At 46.3% G+C, this 19,953-nt stretch overlaps 1 protein-coding gene across 8 annotated transcripts in view; it reads right to left on the bottom strand.

Annotated features, from left to right (window-relative positions):
- Window positions 1-19,953, bottom strand: part of Tenm4 (teneurin transmembrane protein 4) — a 702,050-nt gene that overhangs the window by 398,743 nt on the left and 283,354 nt on the right. Inside the window, exon 1 of one of the 8 annotated variants that reach the window (XM_031387399.1) lies at window positions 3,404-3,425. The exons of the other annotated variants lie outside the window; for them this stretch is intronic. Within the exon in view, the coding sequence (XP_031243259.1) occupies window positions 3,404-3,422 (19 nt within the window). The 5' untranslated portion in view covers window positions 3,423-3,425. Of the gene's footprint in view, window positions 1-3,403; window positions 3,426-19,953 lie in introns of those variants that run through there. 8 annotated transcript variants of the gene reach the window in all.

Genomic DNA, 19,953 nt, shown 5'->3' with positions numbered 1-19,953 from the left:
CTATATAAGGCTCTCTGAGCCACACACATGTATAGGCGCCTTCCTTATGCACAGTATTTTTACACATGTTATTGCATACAATGAATGTTGTACCCAGTTGCACAAGTCAGGCTACCTTGTGTGAACAAGCGGTCCTGGATAGGAACATGACCAGGCCACAGGGCAGAGCTGTCATGGGTAGACAGTTTCCAAACTTTTTCTCCAAGGGAAAGCTCTTTACATAATGGTCACAGGCCATACCACTTCCTTTCAGGAAAAACCAGCAATGGATGCTTGATGCAGGTGGGAGGGGTTCGACAAAGAATAGCACATTCACACAATCTTGAAATATCTCTCAACAATGTTCCTATGACCAAGGGGAGATGGCAATGGGAGAAATCAGAAGCCACAATTGAAGCTAGATTTGTGTGAACATGGATAGGAGATGGAAATGAAGTCAGAGTTTATATCAAGGCTCCCTTTGAAGGGGCTACATGGGTCTAGCAGACCTCTGTAATCAGCTTCAAGAAAGAGAGATGAACCTTGAGAATCTGGGTGGCTCCTTCTAATCAGTTTTAGGCCGCAGGAGCAAGGAGCAGAAAGAGAAGCAGGCCTCTTTCTGGTTTCTCAGAAAGAAAGTTTAATCTTAAGATCACAGCAGTAGTTCCTGACAGAATCTCCAGCCTGCTGTCTGCCTGTGGACTTCATATTCCATAGCCGCACAGGCATGTATGCTGATTCCCCACAAGAAGCCTGTATGCATATGTAGGTATTAGATTATAAACATATGGATATAGGTAAGTACCCGTGAGAATCTTCTGTTGGCTCTGTTTTCCTGGACTGTGCTAACCAACACAATATCTTTATCAACGCTCAAAGGAATATCATTAGTAAGATAGAAGACAACCTATGCATCCCAGTGGGGACCCACCTCCCACATACACTAATGGAGTATTTCTAATGCAATTAAAGTAGAATCAAGCCTTTGTTGTCTTTCAGTTGCTCAGGTGCAAAGGTGCTGCCCCATGTGCCTGGCAGACAGAACAATACTCCTGCACAGGCAGGTCCACACCTGGTGCCTGTATTCACCCAAGAAGCCATGGGTTCTAACTCTGCTCCTAGGCTCCTCTTCTCTTCTCTTCTCTTCTCTTCTCTTCTCTTCTCTTCTCTTCTCTTCTCTTCTCCTCTCTCCTCTCTCCTCTCTCCTCTCTCCTCTCCTCCCCTCTTCTCTCCTCTCTCCCTTCCCGTCCCCTCCCTTTCCCTTCCCTCCCATCTCCTCTCTCTCCCACCTTCCTCTTCTCACCTAAACACAGACTCACAAATACACCCTGGGTTTCAGCAGGCTCTGGGTAATCTGGTCTCCTAGGTTTTATGAAGCCAGGTATTCAGAGTCACTTTGCATACATTTGTAGGTTCCTTTGCAAAGCTTATCTGCCTACAGAGGGATGTTAACACTGCCACAGTGTGCTGCTAAGGTTCTGAGCTGAAGGCACTTCTATGGAAGCAGAGAATTATCACTTAGTACTTATTTCACTTCTTGTGTTTAAATGTATCAATAGAGCTTGCCAATAACTTTGGCCAAGGACAAGCACCCGGAAGCCCTGTTGGCAGGCTTAGAGCCATTGGCCGGATTGCTGCAAGCACAGGGACTCCCATAGGGAGAGAGGGAGTTCCAGCAAAGGAACCACCCTGGCTGGAGGAGACCTCTGGAGCAATAATCCCTTGGTAATACCCAGAGAACAAGCTCAGGATGCCTTCTAGCATATAACACTGTACAAAAGACTGAGGAAACATGCAACGCAAACTCTGTTATGGCCATAGAGGGGAGAGAGCTTAGGATAGCAGGCAGGCAGAAGTTTGATACCCAGCCCAGCCCGTCAGAACATCTTTTCCCACATATGAATGCAGAGGGGCTAAGACAGCTTAATAAATACATGCTTGGGAAATGCCTGAGCCAGGGCTTGCATGCCAGAGATGGTTAGCTCAGTGTTTAGAAGGAGAATGGGTTAGAGAGAAAGAACTGTTGGTTCTGAAGCCTACTTCTGCTATATATAAGCTGTGTGACTCTGAAAAATTCTGAGCCAGTTATGCTTAGTTATCTCATCTGTAAATGGAGATGCCCAAAGGTACATCTGTGGATGGCCTTCTGTTAACACCAGCACAGCTATTCTTGCTACTGCTTTCTTTCCTCCCATTGTCTGAGGCCAGATGATATTTCTTGCTGCTGAGTTCCTATTCTTGGAGGTCTACTTTAAATGTCTCATTTTCTAGAAGTCCTCCCTAATTACCTCTGTTAAAAATACAGCCTCCACCATCTCTGCTACCAGGACACCTTGTCTGCCTCCATCATCTTCACCCCAGCACAAGGCCCATCCAGTTTTAGAGAAGACCCTCTCTTCTGCAACCTCCACGGAGGATCCCTTCTCACCTGCTATCAGCACCTGCTGTCAGAGCACACCTCACAGATACAGGCAGGCTGGTGAGGATGTACACTTCAGGCACGGTCCAAGATCACAGTTAAAGAACCATGAGCTTCAGAAAGGGTCCCAATCTGAGTAATACCTGGGAAGGTGTCTGCTTTTGAAGGGATGCCACTGGAACCAGGGCATGGGATCCAAGAACTAGCTCCGTGGTTTCAAAAGCCCTACCCTGCTTTTACTTGCTGTGAGGAATAGCCATTTCTTAGCCTGTGTGCCAAGCTGGCCCCTCCCTCTCTCAGATTTCATCTAATCATTCTGAATCTTGACTCAAGAACCCAGGCTGGAGTCTCAATAAGATTCTAGAGAATGGACCACAACCTGACCTGGGCAGAGTTTGTAGAGATCCATGCATACTTCCCTGGATCCTGTGCTCTGCTGGTAACAGTGTCCTATCAGCCCACACAACAGTGCAGCCCAAGTGGCTAGGGATACTGCCCCCTACATGGGTCATGTGCCATGAGAAGGACACAGACAGAGACACGGAAAGATCTGGCTTCGCTCTGCTCCAGGGCTGCCACACAACATGGGGCAGGTTGTTTACCGCTCATAGGCACAGAGCTGAGAGGGTTAATTTGGTGCACTTCACTTCTGTCCAGTGTGGTTCAAGCCTGCTGTGGCAACAGTTGTCCTTTTACACAGAAGTACTTATATGTCCTTCCAACACAAGCCTGAAGAGGCAGGCCAGGGGCTCCCGGGTGATCATCTTCCAGCTTGGCTGTGCTGGGCTTCCTACTGCTCTGCTCCCCTTCCCTCGAAACCCAGCTCCTCTTCCCCTTTATTCAAGACAAAGTCTGCCTCCTCAAGGAAGCCTTCCAGCCACCTCTCCCAGCTCATAAGCCAAACAACCCATTCCTGATTTAGACTAAGGTTAAGAGGACCATAGCTCAGGTCTACAGGTACCAAATTGTCCTAGGAAGAGAGACACACGAAATGGGAATCCTTACCCCTCACTGGCTTCAGCATCTTCAGGCCTTATTCAAAGTGACAGGGACGGAGGCTGACCATGACTGTGATGAGAAAGCTCAACTGCACTCAAGCAAAGACAAACAAACCTACTCTGTCTCACTGTCTCTTGGAGAGGCAGCAGAGGGCCCTGGGGGGCGGGTGGTCAGAGCTGGCTGGGGGTCAGGGATGGAGCTGGACTCCTTTCAGGAAATGGAGGAGTTGGAGAAGGAAGGGAGGAGGAGGGAGAGGTGGGGAGGGCTGTCTTGGAGCAGATCCAAGATTCAGGGAGGAAAAACATAAAGAAAATTCATAGCCTTCCTATCCCAGTTCTCTGGATGTCATGGGATTCTGACTTACTCCCCTGCCCAATGGAAGTAAGTGTGTGTGTGTGTGTGTGTGTGTGTGTGTGTGTGTGTGTGTGTGTGTGCTGAGAGAGGAGGGGGGTTTGTGGGGGTTGAATCTCAGATTTCATGAAATCCATTTTAATCACCCTCTGCAATCCACAACACTCTGTAATTACAAGTCTCTTATGCTCGAGTATAAAGAACTCACAGAGAAAGCAACATTAAGCTTGCAAGCGGAAACATGAAAATTCATGAAACGCACAATTAAGGATCCGATGACAATGTTAACTCTCTCCTTTGCCAGCCCAGGCACTGGGGATTACCAAGAAAATGTGCAAATCTGAACCCTGAAGTGTGCGCCGCCCATGGCGGGAAGCCTGACCCTGCACACATGCTCTCTGGTGGATTACTATCCTCATGGCCATACCCCAGGCTGCTTCGAATGCAAAACCTGAGCCCTAGGCAGGAGCAACAGACTCAACCTTAGAAGGACAGAGAGAAAGGAGAATATAGGAGCGAGGATTCCTAATACCTGGGGCCACCTGCAGATCCTCCCAAAGGCTCGCCCAATCCTGGAAGGTCTTTCCAGAAGAAAGGATTTCATGGAAGGTAAGGTAGCTTGTCTCCGTTGTGCCAGCTCCCTGTCTATTTCTCCACTACCACCCATTAGGAACTCCAGACCCCACTCCAACGTCCACTTCGATGCCTTACTGGCAACCCTAAGAATGGTCCTCCCTACCTCTCCACAAGCTCACTTTCAGGCCAAGGATCCCTAAACGAAGCTCCTTCTCCACTTCTTAAAATGTCTCTTGAAGAAAGCAAAACCCAGTGCTACGGCTGAAGAAGTACCGGCCTAACTATGAGACTTGGAAAAACATGAACTTGGGGAGATGAAGGATGTTAACCAAGTGCTTGCTGGTTCCTGCGGGGTTGGGTGCCTGCAGGGCGAGAGGGAGGAGGAGATTAACCAGGCTTTCTGCCTTTCTGTACTTGTACATACTTTCCATAGCGCTTATGACCTACAGTCAGGAAACAGTGAGATAAACTTGAAATGTCACCCCTGTTCAAAATCCTTCTGTAGTTCCTTAGTTTTTACATGATGAACCATAAATCCAGTATCTGGTATTTATAGTCTTCTAAGGTCTGGTCCTCATCACCAGGTCCGGCTTCGTGCGTGGTGTGTGATGAGTGAAGTTGCACAGGGCCTGTACCCAGAAGCAAACAGGATTGGTGGAGGCCTCTGTTTGGCTTTCCTACGTTGTTAAAAAAAAAAAAACCCACAAAACCTGGCACAGTTTTATTGAGCACCACACGCCACAATTTTAGGTAATTGGTTCTGATTATCAGTATCTTTATCCATGCAATTCTTTAGCCACACCCTTTGGATTGCTGTGTCTAATGGGTGTCTGAGGCTCTGGCAAGGATAATTAGGAAATTAGACTCTGTGTTCAGCATCAAGGGAGACTAGGGACACTCAGTCTGGGGTTGTGAAGGAGGGAACAGGAGATATGTCGTAAGTGTTTACTGAGTCTTCTTCTAAGTTCTAGGTCAAAAGGGACTCAAGCAAGAACCCCTGTCCCTGCACTGTGAAACGTAGATGCTGAAAGCGGAGATGGGTAATAAATAAATGACTGTCTCTGCTGGGCAGTCCTATGAGGAAAACCACAGAAGGATGAGAGGGTGAGGGGACCACTCTTCGGTACAGAGCAGGGGGGAAAAGTAGATAGTGGATGATGCAAACCAGAAGCCACTGTTGACACGTAAGTAGAAAATTGCAATACCCTGTGAGTTTGTCATCGTAGAGACTGAGTTAAAATACACATAAGCAGGAACTTGCACAACGGGGCTGGCAAGGACAGGGGTAGGGAAGGGCTTGGATTTGGTCAACTCTGAGTCATTTTTTTTTACCTCCTTTCCCCAACTCTCAAACAAGCAGAAACCACTTTTTCCTGCCTATACTTAGGAATTCTTTCTTTCATTCTTTCGCTATTACAGGGAAGGTTGGATAGATCTTCATTTCTCCTAACTCTGCAGCAATTTCCATCTCTTCCCTCCACCCCCTGCGTGTTTCCCCTTCCCTAGGGGATTCTACAGGGACTCTTGAGCCATTATCTGTAGTCCTCATCTTTTTCTTGAATTGCAGACATGAATGCTAACGGCCTTTGTTCCAGGGGGGCTTCTGGGCATCTGAAACAGGGGAAGGGGGGAGGTTGGTTCCCCACTGGTGTCAGACACTATCTCTTTTGGGCCAAGGAGAGGGCACTGATAGGTCCTGTTCTTTGTATCAGTCAGCAGTTTTACCTATCCCTTAGGGGCCAAGCTCCTTGCTGTGGATATTGCTGTATGATCTCCAGGGCTAGCTTAGCTCTAGAATTCTAGATTTCTTCACCCTGAGAACAATGCCACTGCAAAAGCAGAATTTAGTGGTATTTTCTATAACCTAGGGTCACAATAATAGCTTGACCCCAGCCAATATAACTATGATAACATATCAACCTGCTACCTTAAAGGTTAAGGCTTAACCAGAGTTGTTAGACAGGAAGTCTCGGGGTGTTCTCACTTGATTGTTGGGTGGGCAGAGTAAATTCCTCGCGTACTCTGTGGCATTGTGGGATCAGAACATACACGACATACATTGAATGTACACCTCTGTTTGTTACAGGCATTCACTGACGCTCAGAAATGTGAGGCAGTGCAGGCTGTGTTGGTGCCCTCCTATAATTCCAGAAGTGTCTGAGTTCAAGGCCAGGCTGGTGTATAAAATGAGCTCCAGGACAGTTAGGCTTGCACAGAGAAACGCTGTCTCAAAACAACAACAAAAGATCTGTTAAATTGCTTGCTTGAGCTCACAGTGGCTGGTACATGGCGAAGCTGAGACTGTGGGACCCCAGCACCACCTTCTGCTCATTTAACAACTAAGAGCTATTGAAGGGGTGGTGCCATGTTACTCATATTTCACCTAACACGGTGGCAGTGCTGTGACAGTACTGCCACCACGCCGATGGGTTAAACTGTGCCTGAATTGCTCTCCCCCAAGTGACTCTTCACAATCAGGGCTTTATGTAAAACATACTAGGTGAGAGTTACTTCTTAAATGACACCTCCTGTAAAGCAAGCACATGTTTCTAAAGATGCGGAATTAGCTGTGATTTTATTCATGACACAGTAAGTCTACACCATAGAGTCTGGGGCCAGGTAGACCTCGTGTTCCATTTCTAGGCAGCATTAACCTTAGACACACCAGCCACCTGGCCTCAGACTTCCATATTGACAAAATAGAAACAACAACTCTCTATTTATAGAAAAATAGGGCAACATGTTTAACGTGATTAGCATAGGTCATGCTTATGGTAAGTACAATTAAAACATTTCTGAGGGGGGGGACCCAGTTTTCTCTCCACTTCAGCTATTCAAGTTGTCTTTTATATTGTTGCCACCACAATCGTCATCATCATCATCATCACCACCACCACCACCACCACCACTACCACCACCACCACCACCACCACCACCATCTTTACTTAGCTATCCAAGAAGATAACTACTCAATTTGCTATGATAATATGGAAAATGCAGCTATTCAATTTGCTGTCCAATTTAATTCATTCATTGAAACAAAAGCCCAGTCTTATGGTTGACTTTGGCAGGAGCCACACCCTTGGGGTTCTGACCACAGAGTTCCCACATGATTTTCCCCTTCATCAGCTCTCTTTATTGTAGACCCAGGCACACACTAGACATGCTGTGCGGGAAAGGAACATTCCTTTGGACCTGAGGGGCATCCATCTTTCCTGCTAAATAGGCAGGTGGCTCTTTTCAAGGCTGATTTGCAGCCTCTTGAGTGTCAGACAATCCCAGTCTCTTGGATAGGTTGATGTTTCCCCCCACCCCTTTTGTTTTTCCAAGACAGGGTTTCTCCATGTAGTCCTGGCTGTCCTGGAACTCACTCTGTAGACCAGGCTGGCCTCGAACTCAGAAATCCAACTGCCTCTGCCTCCCAAGTGCTGGGATTAAAGGTGTGCGCCGCCGCCACCGCCACCTGGCAAGTTAATGTTTTTTGATGCTGTGAATACCACTGGGCCTGGCCTAATAGAAGCATGGACATGAAGTGTGTTTGTATGGTGAAAGCCAGACAAGACTTTGGCTTAATCAAGAATTCATTTCCCCAAAGGACTCCTGGGAAGATGCTCAGTGAACTTTCCCGCCTCCTCAAATGAAAGTCAATGTGCAAGCGTGATTTTTTACAGGTTCCCTCCGAAGAATGGAAGCCACATTTCTTAGCCATCTGCAGGCTAAAAGCTACTCAGAAAGGTGAGTTGAGGCAAGCCTTGATGGGCCTTGCCTTAATTTTGTGACTATGAGACATCTCTGAACTTAAACCTCAGATAGGGATGCCAGTTATCTTAGAGTTTTGTTGCTGTAAAGAGACATCATGACCATAGCAACTCTTATAAGGAAAACATTTCCCTGGGGCTGTCTTACAGGTTCAGAGGTTTAGCTCATAATTGTCATGATGGCATGGTGCTAAAGAAGGAGCTAGAGTTCTACATCTTGATCTGAAGGCAGCAGGAGACTGTGTGCGACATTGGGCATGGCTTGAGCATAGGAGATCTCAAAGCCTGCCTCCATAGTGATGCACTTCTTCTCTCAGGCCTCAGCTCCTAATAGTGCCACTCCCTCTGGGCCTATGAAGCCAATTATATTCAAACTCCCACAAAAATATTTGTGCAATTTCTCCACAAACTTGTGGCCCCTTCTTTGCTCCCTCTAGACTCATCCCTGGAGATAAGAACAAACATATAGCAGGGCAGTGGTGGTGCAGCACTTGCAAGGCAGACGCAGGTGGATTTCTGAGTTCAAGGCCAGCCTGGTCTATAGAGTAAGCTCCAGGCCAACCAAGGCTACACAGAGAAACCCTGTCTTGAAAAACAAACAAACAAGACATACATATAAAGACCCTAGGTTAAAAAATGCTTTTGAAAGTACCTGACAAAAGGTGGAGAGAAGAGAAAGGGGTGCTTATATAAAGATGCTGTGTCAGAAGCTGTGCTAAGCCATTTGCAGATGCTAGTGGACATTTTCCTTAAGGCGATTCTGGAGGGCAGATATTGTATGTCAAACTTAAAAAAAATTAAACTATGGGGTTTGTGAGGTGGTTTATCTGGTAGAGGCACTTGTTATGCAAGTCTGGCGAACCTGAGTTTGATTCCTGGAACTCATAAAAATCTAGATGTGGGGGCTGGAGAGATAGCTCAGAAGGTAAGAGCACTGACTACTCTATCAGAGAAGCTATTTTGGTGCTCAGCACCCATGCGGCAGCTCAAAGTCAGTGTCAGGAGTTCTGACACTCTTGTTCAGTCTCCCCAGGCAGCAGGTAAGCATGTGGTGCCCAGAAATACATGGAAGCAAAACACTCACATACACATACGTAAAATAAATTAAAAAGTTTAAAAGACTCACATCCCTAATCCCAGCTCTCCTCCAGCAAGATGGGAGGCAGAGACACTCCTCTAGAGCATACAATTTACTTTGTTAGTAGTTTGCAAGGGTCCAGCTCTGGCACTAAGATACAGTTGGTTGCCCTCCCGTTACACCCATCCTGCACCAGGACCCCTGCAACCTGCACAGCTGGAACTTTGAACTTGTGAGACAATTAAAGCCCCATTCTCCCTCCCTCCAGCCACCAACAACCACCTATGGATCTGACTATCTTAGTCCCTCGTGGGAATGGATTCATGGCATGCACCTTACTTCACTTATATGATGTCCTCAAGCTTCTTCCACGGTGAAATATGCAAACCTACTTTTTAAAAGTTTAATAACATTCCATGGCAGAGATCTGCCAAGACCATTCATCTGTTAGCAGGCACTTAACATGGTCTACCTCTGGATATGTGAATGGTGCTAGGAACCAGTGTGCACAGATTATCTCCTCGAGGTCCTGCTTTTATTTCCCTCAGAGGTACATTCAGAAGCAGAGCTGCTGGATCATGTTGTAATTCTATTTTCAATTTCAACTTCTGTGTTGTTTGCTATAGCAGTGCTACCATTTTGCCCAACCCCATTTTAGAGATGATAAAACTGTGGCCCAGAGGCTAAGCAGCAGGTACAAGGAGGTACAGGTTACAAAGTGGCAGCACTGTGGTTCAAGAATCCAGTTCTGGCACTAAGATGGCTGAACAACAGTTCCCAGTGTTGGGGTTCAGTCAGGACATGGGCACCCCACAGCATGTTTAATAAGCGGATAGATTCCTATGTCTCCGAGTCTAGAGAAAGAGAACCACGACAGTATCATCCAAGGAGTTAGGCATGTGGCTCAGTTGGTAGAGTGCTCGCTTAGCATGCATATAATCCCAGGTTCAATTTCCAGTACACCATAACCTGAGCATGGTGGCTTAGGCCTACCTCTAGCAACTTGGGAGGTAGAAGCAGGGGGGATCAGGAGTTTAATGTCATCTTGGCTGTACAGCAAGTTTGAGGTCATCTTAGACCTCATGAGACCCCATCTCTAAAAGAGAAGGAAATATCTCCCAAGGAACAGATGGACCAATCCTCAAGTGTTTCTGGTGGGTGCCAGGTTTGAAAGCCATTCTTTACTATTGTGAAAACATCCACCGGTTTTTGTCTTTGTTACCGACTTGCTTGTCCCAACCACCCCATGCCAGATCACTGGGCACATAAAAGGGTCTATAAGATGTGGGAATGTAGGGTTACCAAGGAATTCTCTAAAGGGAGCCCAAAGCCTGGTCTCCCACAATTGCTGGCTTTCAAAGGGCAGCACATTGAGTATTCTAATCAACAAAGCATCAGCCAGGCGCCTGCCCAGACCTCACTTAGATTCCTGACTAACGCTCATTAAGCCGCTCAAGCCAATGTGTTCCCAAGTGTGCACAGAGGCAGGATGTTGGCATTTTAATCTCATTAGGGAGTTGGAGCTCTAAGAGGCAGTGGTGAGAGCAACCCTTTGCCCTGTGGAATAAGGTTCTTCACACTCAGAGAATAGCTGTATTCTAGTTTGTCATGGCCAGCCCATCCCCTCCAGATCCCCATCAACCTCTAGGCCTGCAGCAAACTCTGGGAAAACAGCTTGATGACTTCTAAGACAACAGCTGCTAACAGCTGGATAACAGGTAACCACGCTGCTTGTATCCAGAGCAGACCTGAGTTACATATCTTAGCCTGACATATTCAGCTGGCACCAGGCCACAGGTACCACTCCCTGAATCCAACTGTCTGAGACCCCTCCTCCATCAGTACCATTGATAAAAGCCAGACCAGGCTTTGGGGCCTTGGGAAAGAGGCAGCCACAAGCAGTAATCCTAGCACAAACCCTTCATTGTTGGAGGAGAAAGGCATAGGAGAAATGGAGAATGCATATCTGTTGCATTCAAAGGTGGACAGCTGAAAAGGCTCTTGAAAAATGATTTTATATGCTAAAAGATGGGGGAATGTGCAAACACACAGCTATGGCCATCTACCTCCTTGCAAGGAAGATAGCTGGAGCCTTCTCTGTAAATACACACACACACACACACACACACACACACACACACACACACACACACACTCATTACTGTGGTTAAGATAAATGAAGAATCAAATGTAAAGTAGATTCATCCATCTACTCACCCACCCATCCATCATCCATCTATTCATCCATGAATCCATCCACCCATATATACATACATATATTTGTCTATCTAAACACTGACGTAGCACCTATTGTGTGCATGAATCAAACTGGAAAAAACACCCCAATCATCTAGATTGGAGGTTTCTAACTGAGAGACACACTGGTACTGGCGTGATTTGGGAACCTGTACACTATTTCTCTAAACATTGTCTATATATGTCACTGCCTTGTACAACATACTCGGGAGCTATTATGATCTGCACACATTCATTCCAACCATCACTAGATTTATAACAGCTTTCTGTCCTGTATTTCCTGAAGCAGTGAAAGGAAAGGGAATAGAAGCTACCCACCAGGAGATTGTGGATCTGCGTTGGCAAACAAAAGTATAGAGTCATACAGTGTGGATTCATGATGACAACAGCTACAGTCAACAATGGGCTGTGGGTTGGGCATCCATCTAGAGTTACCTGCCAGTCCCAAGAACAAATCTATCAGATGGCTATCATCTCTATACAGATAATCACATGGAGTCAGGGAGAACTCTATAGCTTGTTCCATGTTGCACACTAGCAGGGCCAGAGCTGGGATTTAAGTTCAGGAAGCATGACTCCCAAGTTAGAGTTTTTTTAGTTATCCTTGACAAGGTAGGAGAGATTGTAGCATCTCAAATATACATTTTAAAGATGGAGACAGTCTTAGAGAGGCCAAGTTATCTGTCTAGTAACTTCCTGAGGGAGTTGGGGTGAGAGTTTATCCTCCGTCTTCCATTCCAGTTCCATTATTGTTAAAACAAGCCCGGCTTCATCCCAAAGTGAAAGTCGGAATATCCTGTGCTGGGAACACAGGGGAGCCTAGAGACTGTAGAAGTCTAGATGAGAGGCATTGAGCCTGGCTTCTTTCCTGGGTGGTCTAGGATTTCCTTGGAAGGAATTTCTGACATTTGGGAAGGAAGACCCAACCTGTATGGACAGGATTGGGAACTCAGTGCTCCAGGTCATGGAGAACTTCATTTTAGCCAAAAGGACACTGTGTAGGGCAGCAGGCTCATCTCTGGTGCTGCACAGACGTGGTACTTCTCTAATGAGCAACACGCTCTTGCACTGCCAGGAAACCTTAGGAATAAGGGCCTGTTCTTATGAACAAGTGGTGCCAATTAAACCCCAAAGGTCTACTTTTGGCACTTGAAGCTACAGTGGGCTCAAAGGCTGTCTGAGGAGATGCTGGGTTGGAACTTTAGTCCCTGGGAGGTGGGAGGTGGCCATGCAGAGACTGCAGTGTGGCAACTCTCATGGACTCTGGATCTGTTAGACACTGGTGTGTCCAGCAGGGGTAAGTTTCTGAGGTAACTGGGGCCATCTTCTGCATCCATAAATGAGGGTAACACCTTTCTTGATATGGCTGAACATATGTCAGACACTTGGCACAGTTTTGTTCTAAGAGGGAGAGGGAGGGAGAGGGAGAGAGAGAAGACTATAAAAATAGATTGAAGTTGTCTAAATCTTTTATCAAAGAAGAACCACTTTTTTTCTCCTGTTAGGCTAGATAAAGTGTGGGCTGCTGGCTGGGCTGAGAGGCTGGGCTTCAATATTTTGCCTATTTTAAGTGGGCCTATGGTTTCCTCTAGGGAATTGTTTGACTAGGTGATCTCTAACTCCCTTTGTTAAGTAATTAAGAAAAATATAGGACATGAGGGAGGGGAGAAGGCAGGAAGGAGGATGCAAAGGAGAGAGGAAGGCAGAGGGTGGAGTGGGGTTAGGAGGTGGGGTGGGTGAGTTACCCTCTTGAAGTGATCACTGGGAGGAGATTCACATTGCTGAGGATGTTAGAAGATGAACAGGCTCCTGTCCTCATGAGCTTGTAGTCCAGGTACAAAGTCAGAGGCTGAACAGGGAAGTGAGAGATTTGATGGTGACTGGAAAAGGGGATGTGTACCCCACGGTGCACAAAGAAGCAGTTCTGATTTAGTTCAGTGATTGGGGAGGGCAGATGGGAAGACAAGGAAGAGAGCTGCTTAGACTTTCTTGGTGACAATACACACAGAGAGATGATGGGACGCATGACACACTGTAGGTGGCATCACAGCACTCTGATTAATAGGGTATAGGCTCTTGCTGCCAAGGAGATCTCTACAGCTCTGCCTGTGTACCACCGTGTGTGAGGCAGGAGGTGTAAAGAAAAAACAAGCCATCCTATCCTCGTAGGTCAGATTCAGTATGAGCATCCTGGGCCCTTGATTCACTGTTTACACAGCAATCCACCTTCCCAGGGACACAGGGGCATGCAGGGCTGTTTCCTATGAGGCCTTGTGAGAAGTACTAAGGGCAAGAGCGCTCTGAGAGGGCTATGGTCATCTACAGACAGGAGCTTGTCTGGAAAGCCAACTGCTGCTTGCAGAAAATTAATAATAGATGCATTGGAGTCCCTGGGACCAAGCTCCTTGGCAGCTGCTTTCCAGCTCCGAAAACCAGGAGTGGAGCCTAAACCTGACCTGGAACAGTCCTGCCTATTGTAAAGGAAGGAAGAACACTGGGCCCTTCCTGACGCTGATGAGAAAAGTGGATTTGCAGGTCGTTTACTCCAAATAGGAGATTCTTCGGGCTACCAGGAGTTGTGGGAAAGGGCACCCTGGGAGGGTTTCTTGCACCTACAATGTTTGCTTCATGCTAGAGCCTTCTGGGAAACAGGTGAACATACTTCACCTTGGGGGCTACTGAGCTGGCCACTGCCTTTGCAAGTATGGTACCTGGACAACTTGTCTAAGGAACTAGAAAGGAGAAACAGCACCGAATTCACACCCAGGTGGTCTGGCTTCAGTGTGTATGCTCTTAAACCAGTTTCCTTTATTATTTGCTTAGAGACAGAGTCTTCCCATGTAGCCCATTAATGTAGCTGACATTAAACTTACAGACCCCCTGCCTGAGCCTCTGGAAGGCTGGGGTTGCAGACATATATCACCATGCCTGGATTAACTATTTTTCTGTATCTTGCCTTTTCCCAAGTAGCTGGGAGAGAGGAAGCAGGTGAGGGAGTAAGGGTAGAGGCCCTGATTGGGCCCCCAAAGCAACTCTACAATGCCAATGCCTCTGCTGAGAACTTTAAGTTCTTCTCAGTCAGGCAGCACACTAGCCATCACTTCATTGACAACTTTACGAGTAATCAGGGCAGGGTGGACCTTATATAATATCCACACTTTCCTTCTCAGAGAAACCCTGTTCTCATATTTTAAGAAGCCTTTGGTCTTTCTTAAGATTGGACTTCTCTAGCTGAGAAATTGAGGGATTTGAATGATATTACAGGAAATATGGAGATTTTAGGACAATTTTAGAATATTAGATTTTGTCCCCAAACCATTAACATCCCCACTGCAGATTTTCTCAGAACCTTTAGCATGCTAGCAGTATCCACATCTCCCCAAATGGATTCAGTACATGGTGCATCTCAGATCATTCAACACCCTCTACATGTACACATGTACATACACGTGCACGCACACAGACATACATACACACACACACACACACACACACACACAAGACTATTCTGCAGGACTGATGTATCCTAGAAACAGTTTAGGATATTTGTTCTAGAATATTAATGACATCAAATTGTGTCTGTTTTTGAGTATTGGGTCCCTGGCAGGGCTGTGAATCTCTTACTCATCTATCTAGCTCTGGCTTCAGCCAGACCTACACCAGCACAGGTCTTCAAAGATGGCCTAAGCCAGTGAGTGCTGTAGAACATAATTTCAAACCTGTACCAACATTCTTAGCAGCATCTGCCTGCATCTTTTTATCCTGTCTCCTAGGTGACAGGCGTTTCCTGCCTTACAAGTCTCTGGTGAGGTTTTCCTCGTCACCCAGGAAGGTTCTGTCAGCACGTGGCTCTGCCCACTCCATTTCCTCTGCCTCTTCTCCCTGCATGAGACTGCAGGAAGTTTTCTAATACAGTGGTGATTCTCTAGCAACCTTATGCAGGCACATTCGTTATCCCTGGTTTTTAGCTTCAGCTCAATTTCTCTGAAACCATCTCTGGCCCCCTTGATATCAGCCTGGGAATTCTATAATGTACCTTACCCTTGTATTTGTGCAGGTTGATACATGCCTGGAGTAAAGAGATCTCCGGTAGCTTGTACTGGGAGATCCTTGTTAGTAGGGTTGGCAAGTGGTTAATGAATCCTTCTTGGGAGGGTTCCAGACCCTTTGCGCAAACCTGTCCTTAAACAGAAAGCCCAATGGTTGTGCAAGCCTAGAGTAGAGGGTTTTGTTGTCCCAAATTCTTCAATAAAACCACAAACTAGTTGGAAGTGTGCTTTATTGGATCTCAGTTACCCTATTTGTTTCCTTCCATTTTCCAGCTTCTACAGCCACTGTGTGGCTTTGGCACTAAGGCTGCTCTACACAAATGGAAAAGTGATAGAGTGCAGTGGTGAACAGACTTAAACAGAGGAGGCAGGAGGGAGGAGGGAGAGATTCTGGGGAGCCCGAGACAGGCTGGGATAGAAAAAAATATTGCCCCCAAAACTCCCACTGCCATCTTGAACCACCTCCCTTGAGAAAGGTGCCAGACTGAACAGCCCACCCATCTGGCCTCACCATGCCACTCAGGCCCATCTGGTGAAAACTGGCTGCACACTCCCCATTCACAGAGACAGGAAACTTAGAGCCTGTCGCCTAGCTCTGTGTTACCCTAGCTCTTAATTCTTCTTTAGGTATCAAGTTCTTCACCTAAAAATGGAAGCTTGCATTAATTACATTGATAGCTCTCACCCCTGGGCCTGTGACTGACAGCAAGAAATACATCTGACACTTGAACCCTGCAGACACACATTGGGTGAGGTGGTCTGCCCCATTACTGAACAATGCCAATCTTTATGACCCACCATGTTTCCTCCGTTATTGTCACCTGCATGCTTTTACTAAAGTGTAGCCTGAGTACAGTGGAGAGAACCCATCAGAACTCAGCAGCATGATACAGTTTCAAAAACTAAAAACACCCATGTGATACAGGCACAGCAACCCAGTTCCTCAGGAGGCTGAGATAGGAGTCAGCCTCCCCACCCCCTTTCTCTCTCCCTCTCCTCTCCTTCTCCCTCCTCTATCTTTTGTGCATGTGTGCGTGCGTGCACGTGTGTGTGAACACACACACACACACACACACATACACACACACACACACACACACGCCCAGGGTACCACTGAGGTATAACGTATGAAGGACCTTTGTTTAAACCTTAGTACCAAAGGAAAAGAAAAGAAAAAGATTTACCAGTAAGCAGCCCTTAGATCAAAGGGCAGAACAACATTAGTACCTTGGCAGCCCTTCCCATTCTCTCCCCAAGCCCAGCTCCTCCCCTAAGGGTAATCACTCCCCAGACTTCTAAGGCATTGTTTTGCCTGCTTCGGTCCTTTATAAAAGGGAGTTATGAAGCTCTGGGCCTGGCTTGTCTTTCAGTTTTATGTTTTTGAGGCTCACTAGCATTGCTGAATGTACTGCCCCACTGTGGGAAGAGACTGCGTTTGTCTACTCGAGGCTGGGTGCGGCATGTGTTTGTGTTTTGGCACACCAGTGTGCGGCTTGTGAGTTTGTATTACACGCACCCATACGAACACTTCATGGGTATACTCCACAGAGTGGAGACACTTGCATGCCTATGAATGGTTGGTACTGCTGAACAGTGCTCCAAAGTCAGCATACGAATTCAAGCCAACCAGTGTGAGTATATTCCAGAGGCTTTACATGGCAGTAGACACTGGGCAAAATTCATCTCTTCCAATTCAAGCCTTTCTAATGGAAGCGTGGTAGTGGCAGCACTTATTTCATGGCAGCTCCCGTTGATCATTTTCTCAAGAATAGTGATGTTTCCATGGCTTTGGGGGGCTGTTTTTCTACCTCTTTTTGGAAGCATCTAAGTCTTTTGCCCTTTTTTTTGTGAGCTGTTTGTCTTTTTGTTATTGATTTATATGATGAGCTGATTCTTTCCTACTACATATACATTGGATAAGGAATCTTTGTTGAAGAGTCAAGCATGGTGGGGGGAGCTTATAATCCCAGTGTTTGGCAGGGGAGATTAAGATAGGAGAACCACAATGTCCAGGCTAGCCTGGACTAAAAAGAGAACCCATTTCAACAAAACAAAACAATCAAATACATACACCTTCTCTGTAGGTTAATGGGTCATTCTAATTAATTTTAATAAATGATGGTCTTGAATCACCAAATTAATTTCATAGCTTGAAATGGATCACCACAATTTGGAAATGGCTTCAAATTGGTTGTGTGGCTTCCACGGGTCTGGAGCTCCCCTAAAGGCCCCACTGGCTCTATAGCAGTCAGAACATTTCCGTGTCTGCAGCCAGTAACTGTCTGGAGAGCAAAGGGCAGCATATTAGTTTTATTTAGTTAAAACCAAATAACAAATCTATTTTCTATCTTAAATGACAACAACATCCAATTCTCTCGAGATTCTAAGTCTGCCAGTCCCTTAGCCCAGACTAAAGGGAAAGAACTTTGGGAATGAACAAGTTGTGAAATACCTCAGTAGTGATAGACAATATGTTTTCCCAATATGGCTCTTTACCCAGAGATATAGCAGGCCCTCAGATAATCCCAAGGATGGAAGATACTGCCAGAGGTCCTTTATATCCAACATGTATGAACAACACTCTTTTAGCTCTGCCAACAGTGGCCACTGGATCAGGTTTCCCCAGAGCTAGGATACTTGAGGGTCATTCCACTCAGCCTTCTCCCTCCCGCAACTCCTCAGAGCAGCTTTCTCCACAGACTCAAAGCTTCAGGAAGTATATAGGGTGACCCTATTTAACCCAAGATAATGGAGCTAGTCAGTTGACAGAACTGACTTCATCGCCCAGGTTATACTTCTTGGTGGGAACCAGACACCGTGTGGAGACTGGTCATGCTAAAAGGATTGGAGGTTGTCATACACACATACAACCTCCTCTGCACACACACAGATGCGATGCATATGTGCCCATACACAATAGGCATGTACATAAGTATATACATGCTGCTGGATTATTTTTCTCAAAAATCTGTGGGCTGCACGCAAATGGTATATCACACACTCAGCTGAATCTTACCTTGTGCTGCTTTGAAAATGTTTAAGAGTCTCTAATGCATGTATAATTCAAAAGCACAAAGTGTGGGGCATTTATTTTACAGTTTACAACTCTCCTTGCCACTCGTTAGCTCATCTGATGCTCCCAATAGCCTTCTAAACATACATAAATACATGATGCTTTGCATGGCCCCTGACCTGATAGTCTAGGACCCTCATTCCAGGGACATGAGTTCTCGCTGTCCAGGACTAGAGCTGTGACCCTGGCTATGGGGTGGGAGAGTTTGTACAGCTCTGGAACCCGGCTTCGTTTGCCCTTTTCAGCTGTGTGTTTCCATAGCAATCAATCTATCCTTATGAGGTTCTGAGTTTTAATTTTACGGACTTTCTTGGCTTGGAGTTATATTTGTGTGAAAGTTTATCAGGTATGGACATTTCTCTTCAAGGTCTAATAAACATGCTATATCTTCTTGTTCCTTTTTTTTTTTTTTTTTTTAAATTAAAGTTGCCTCTGTCTCTTGTCCTCTCTTAGCCTAAGGTAAGTAATTCCATCACCAGCTAATGAACTCGAGGACTCATATTGATTGTGTATCTCTTAGGGACCAGGTACTAAGTGCCTTGTGACCATTACCCCAGCACAGACCCTCTCTGACAGGCATGCATTAGCTTCTCCGTCTCACAAATGAAGAGATAGAAGTTTGGAGATGAGAAGTGACAGTGTATAGCTACATACAAAGTCAGCAAGCCTTAAAAGCCAGGATTGGACCCTGTTCCCACTGACCAGCAAATGTTCCACTGCCAGAGACTGCTAGAAGGAGCACTTGCTTACTTACTATGAGTTAGCTAAACCATGCGGATGAGAGAGCAGCAGCAGTAGGGGTCATCTCACCCAGTTCTCCTCCATTTCTCTAAGCTCAGACTTACACAGCGGCCTTCCCGTTAGCTCAGCATGAACAAAAACTGCAATGAGAACCCAGGCTTGCCTTGCAGTGCCCCTCCCGCTGGCAGTGGCCCACAGTCTGCATCTAGGCTGTCTCCATTTGTAAGGTGACATTTGCTGGGTTGGTAAGATGAGCTGAGCAGGACTTGTCCTAGAATGAAACTATATGGAATTATTGGAAGAACAAGGGATTTAAAATATGGTCGGGAGTGGCGTGGGGTAGGGTTGTGTGCTTGCTGCATGGCTGTGGTTAGGACTGTCTAGCACAGAAAGTATGGCGGATGGGAGGAGGAGGAGGAGTGGATTTCCAATCAAGAAAGTCGAGAGAGAATGCCCTAAAAGGCTTGAGTATGGACAGACACCAGCTTCCCCAGTAGTTCCTGGAGCTCCAGGTCCAGCCTAGACATCCATACTCTGACAGTGAAAATAGCTCCACACTTCTAACACCCTTTCATCTCTGAAAGCCCATAAGCCCATGAAATATATGCAAATTGCTACAGCAATAAACCCATCCTCCCTGTTCATTGTTCTTGGGGTAGGGGTGGGGGAACCTG

The sequence above is a fragment of the Mastomys coucha genome, unplaced genomic scaffold, assembly GCF_008632895.1.
Source record: "Mastomys coucha isolate ucsf_1 unplaced genomic scaffold, UCSF_Mcou_1 pScaffold21, whole genome shotgun sequence".
Lineage (NCBI taxonomy): Eukaryota > Metazoa > Chordata > Mammalia > Rodentia > Muridae > Mastomys > Mastomys coucha.
This window is presented reverse-complemented; position numbering and strand designations above follow the sequence as displayed.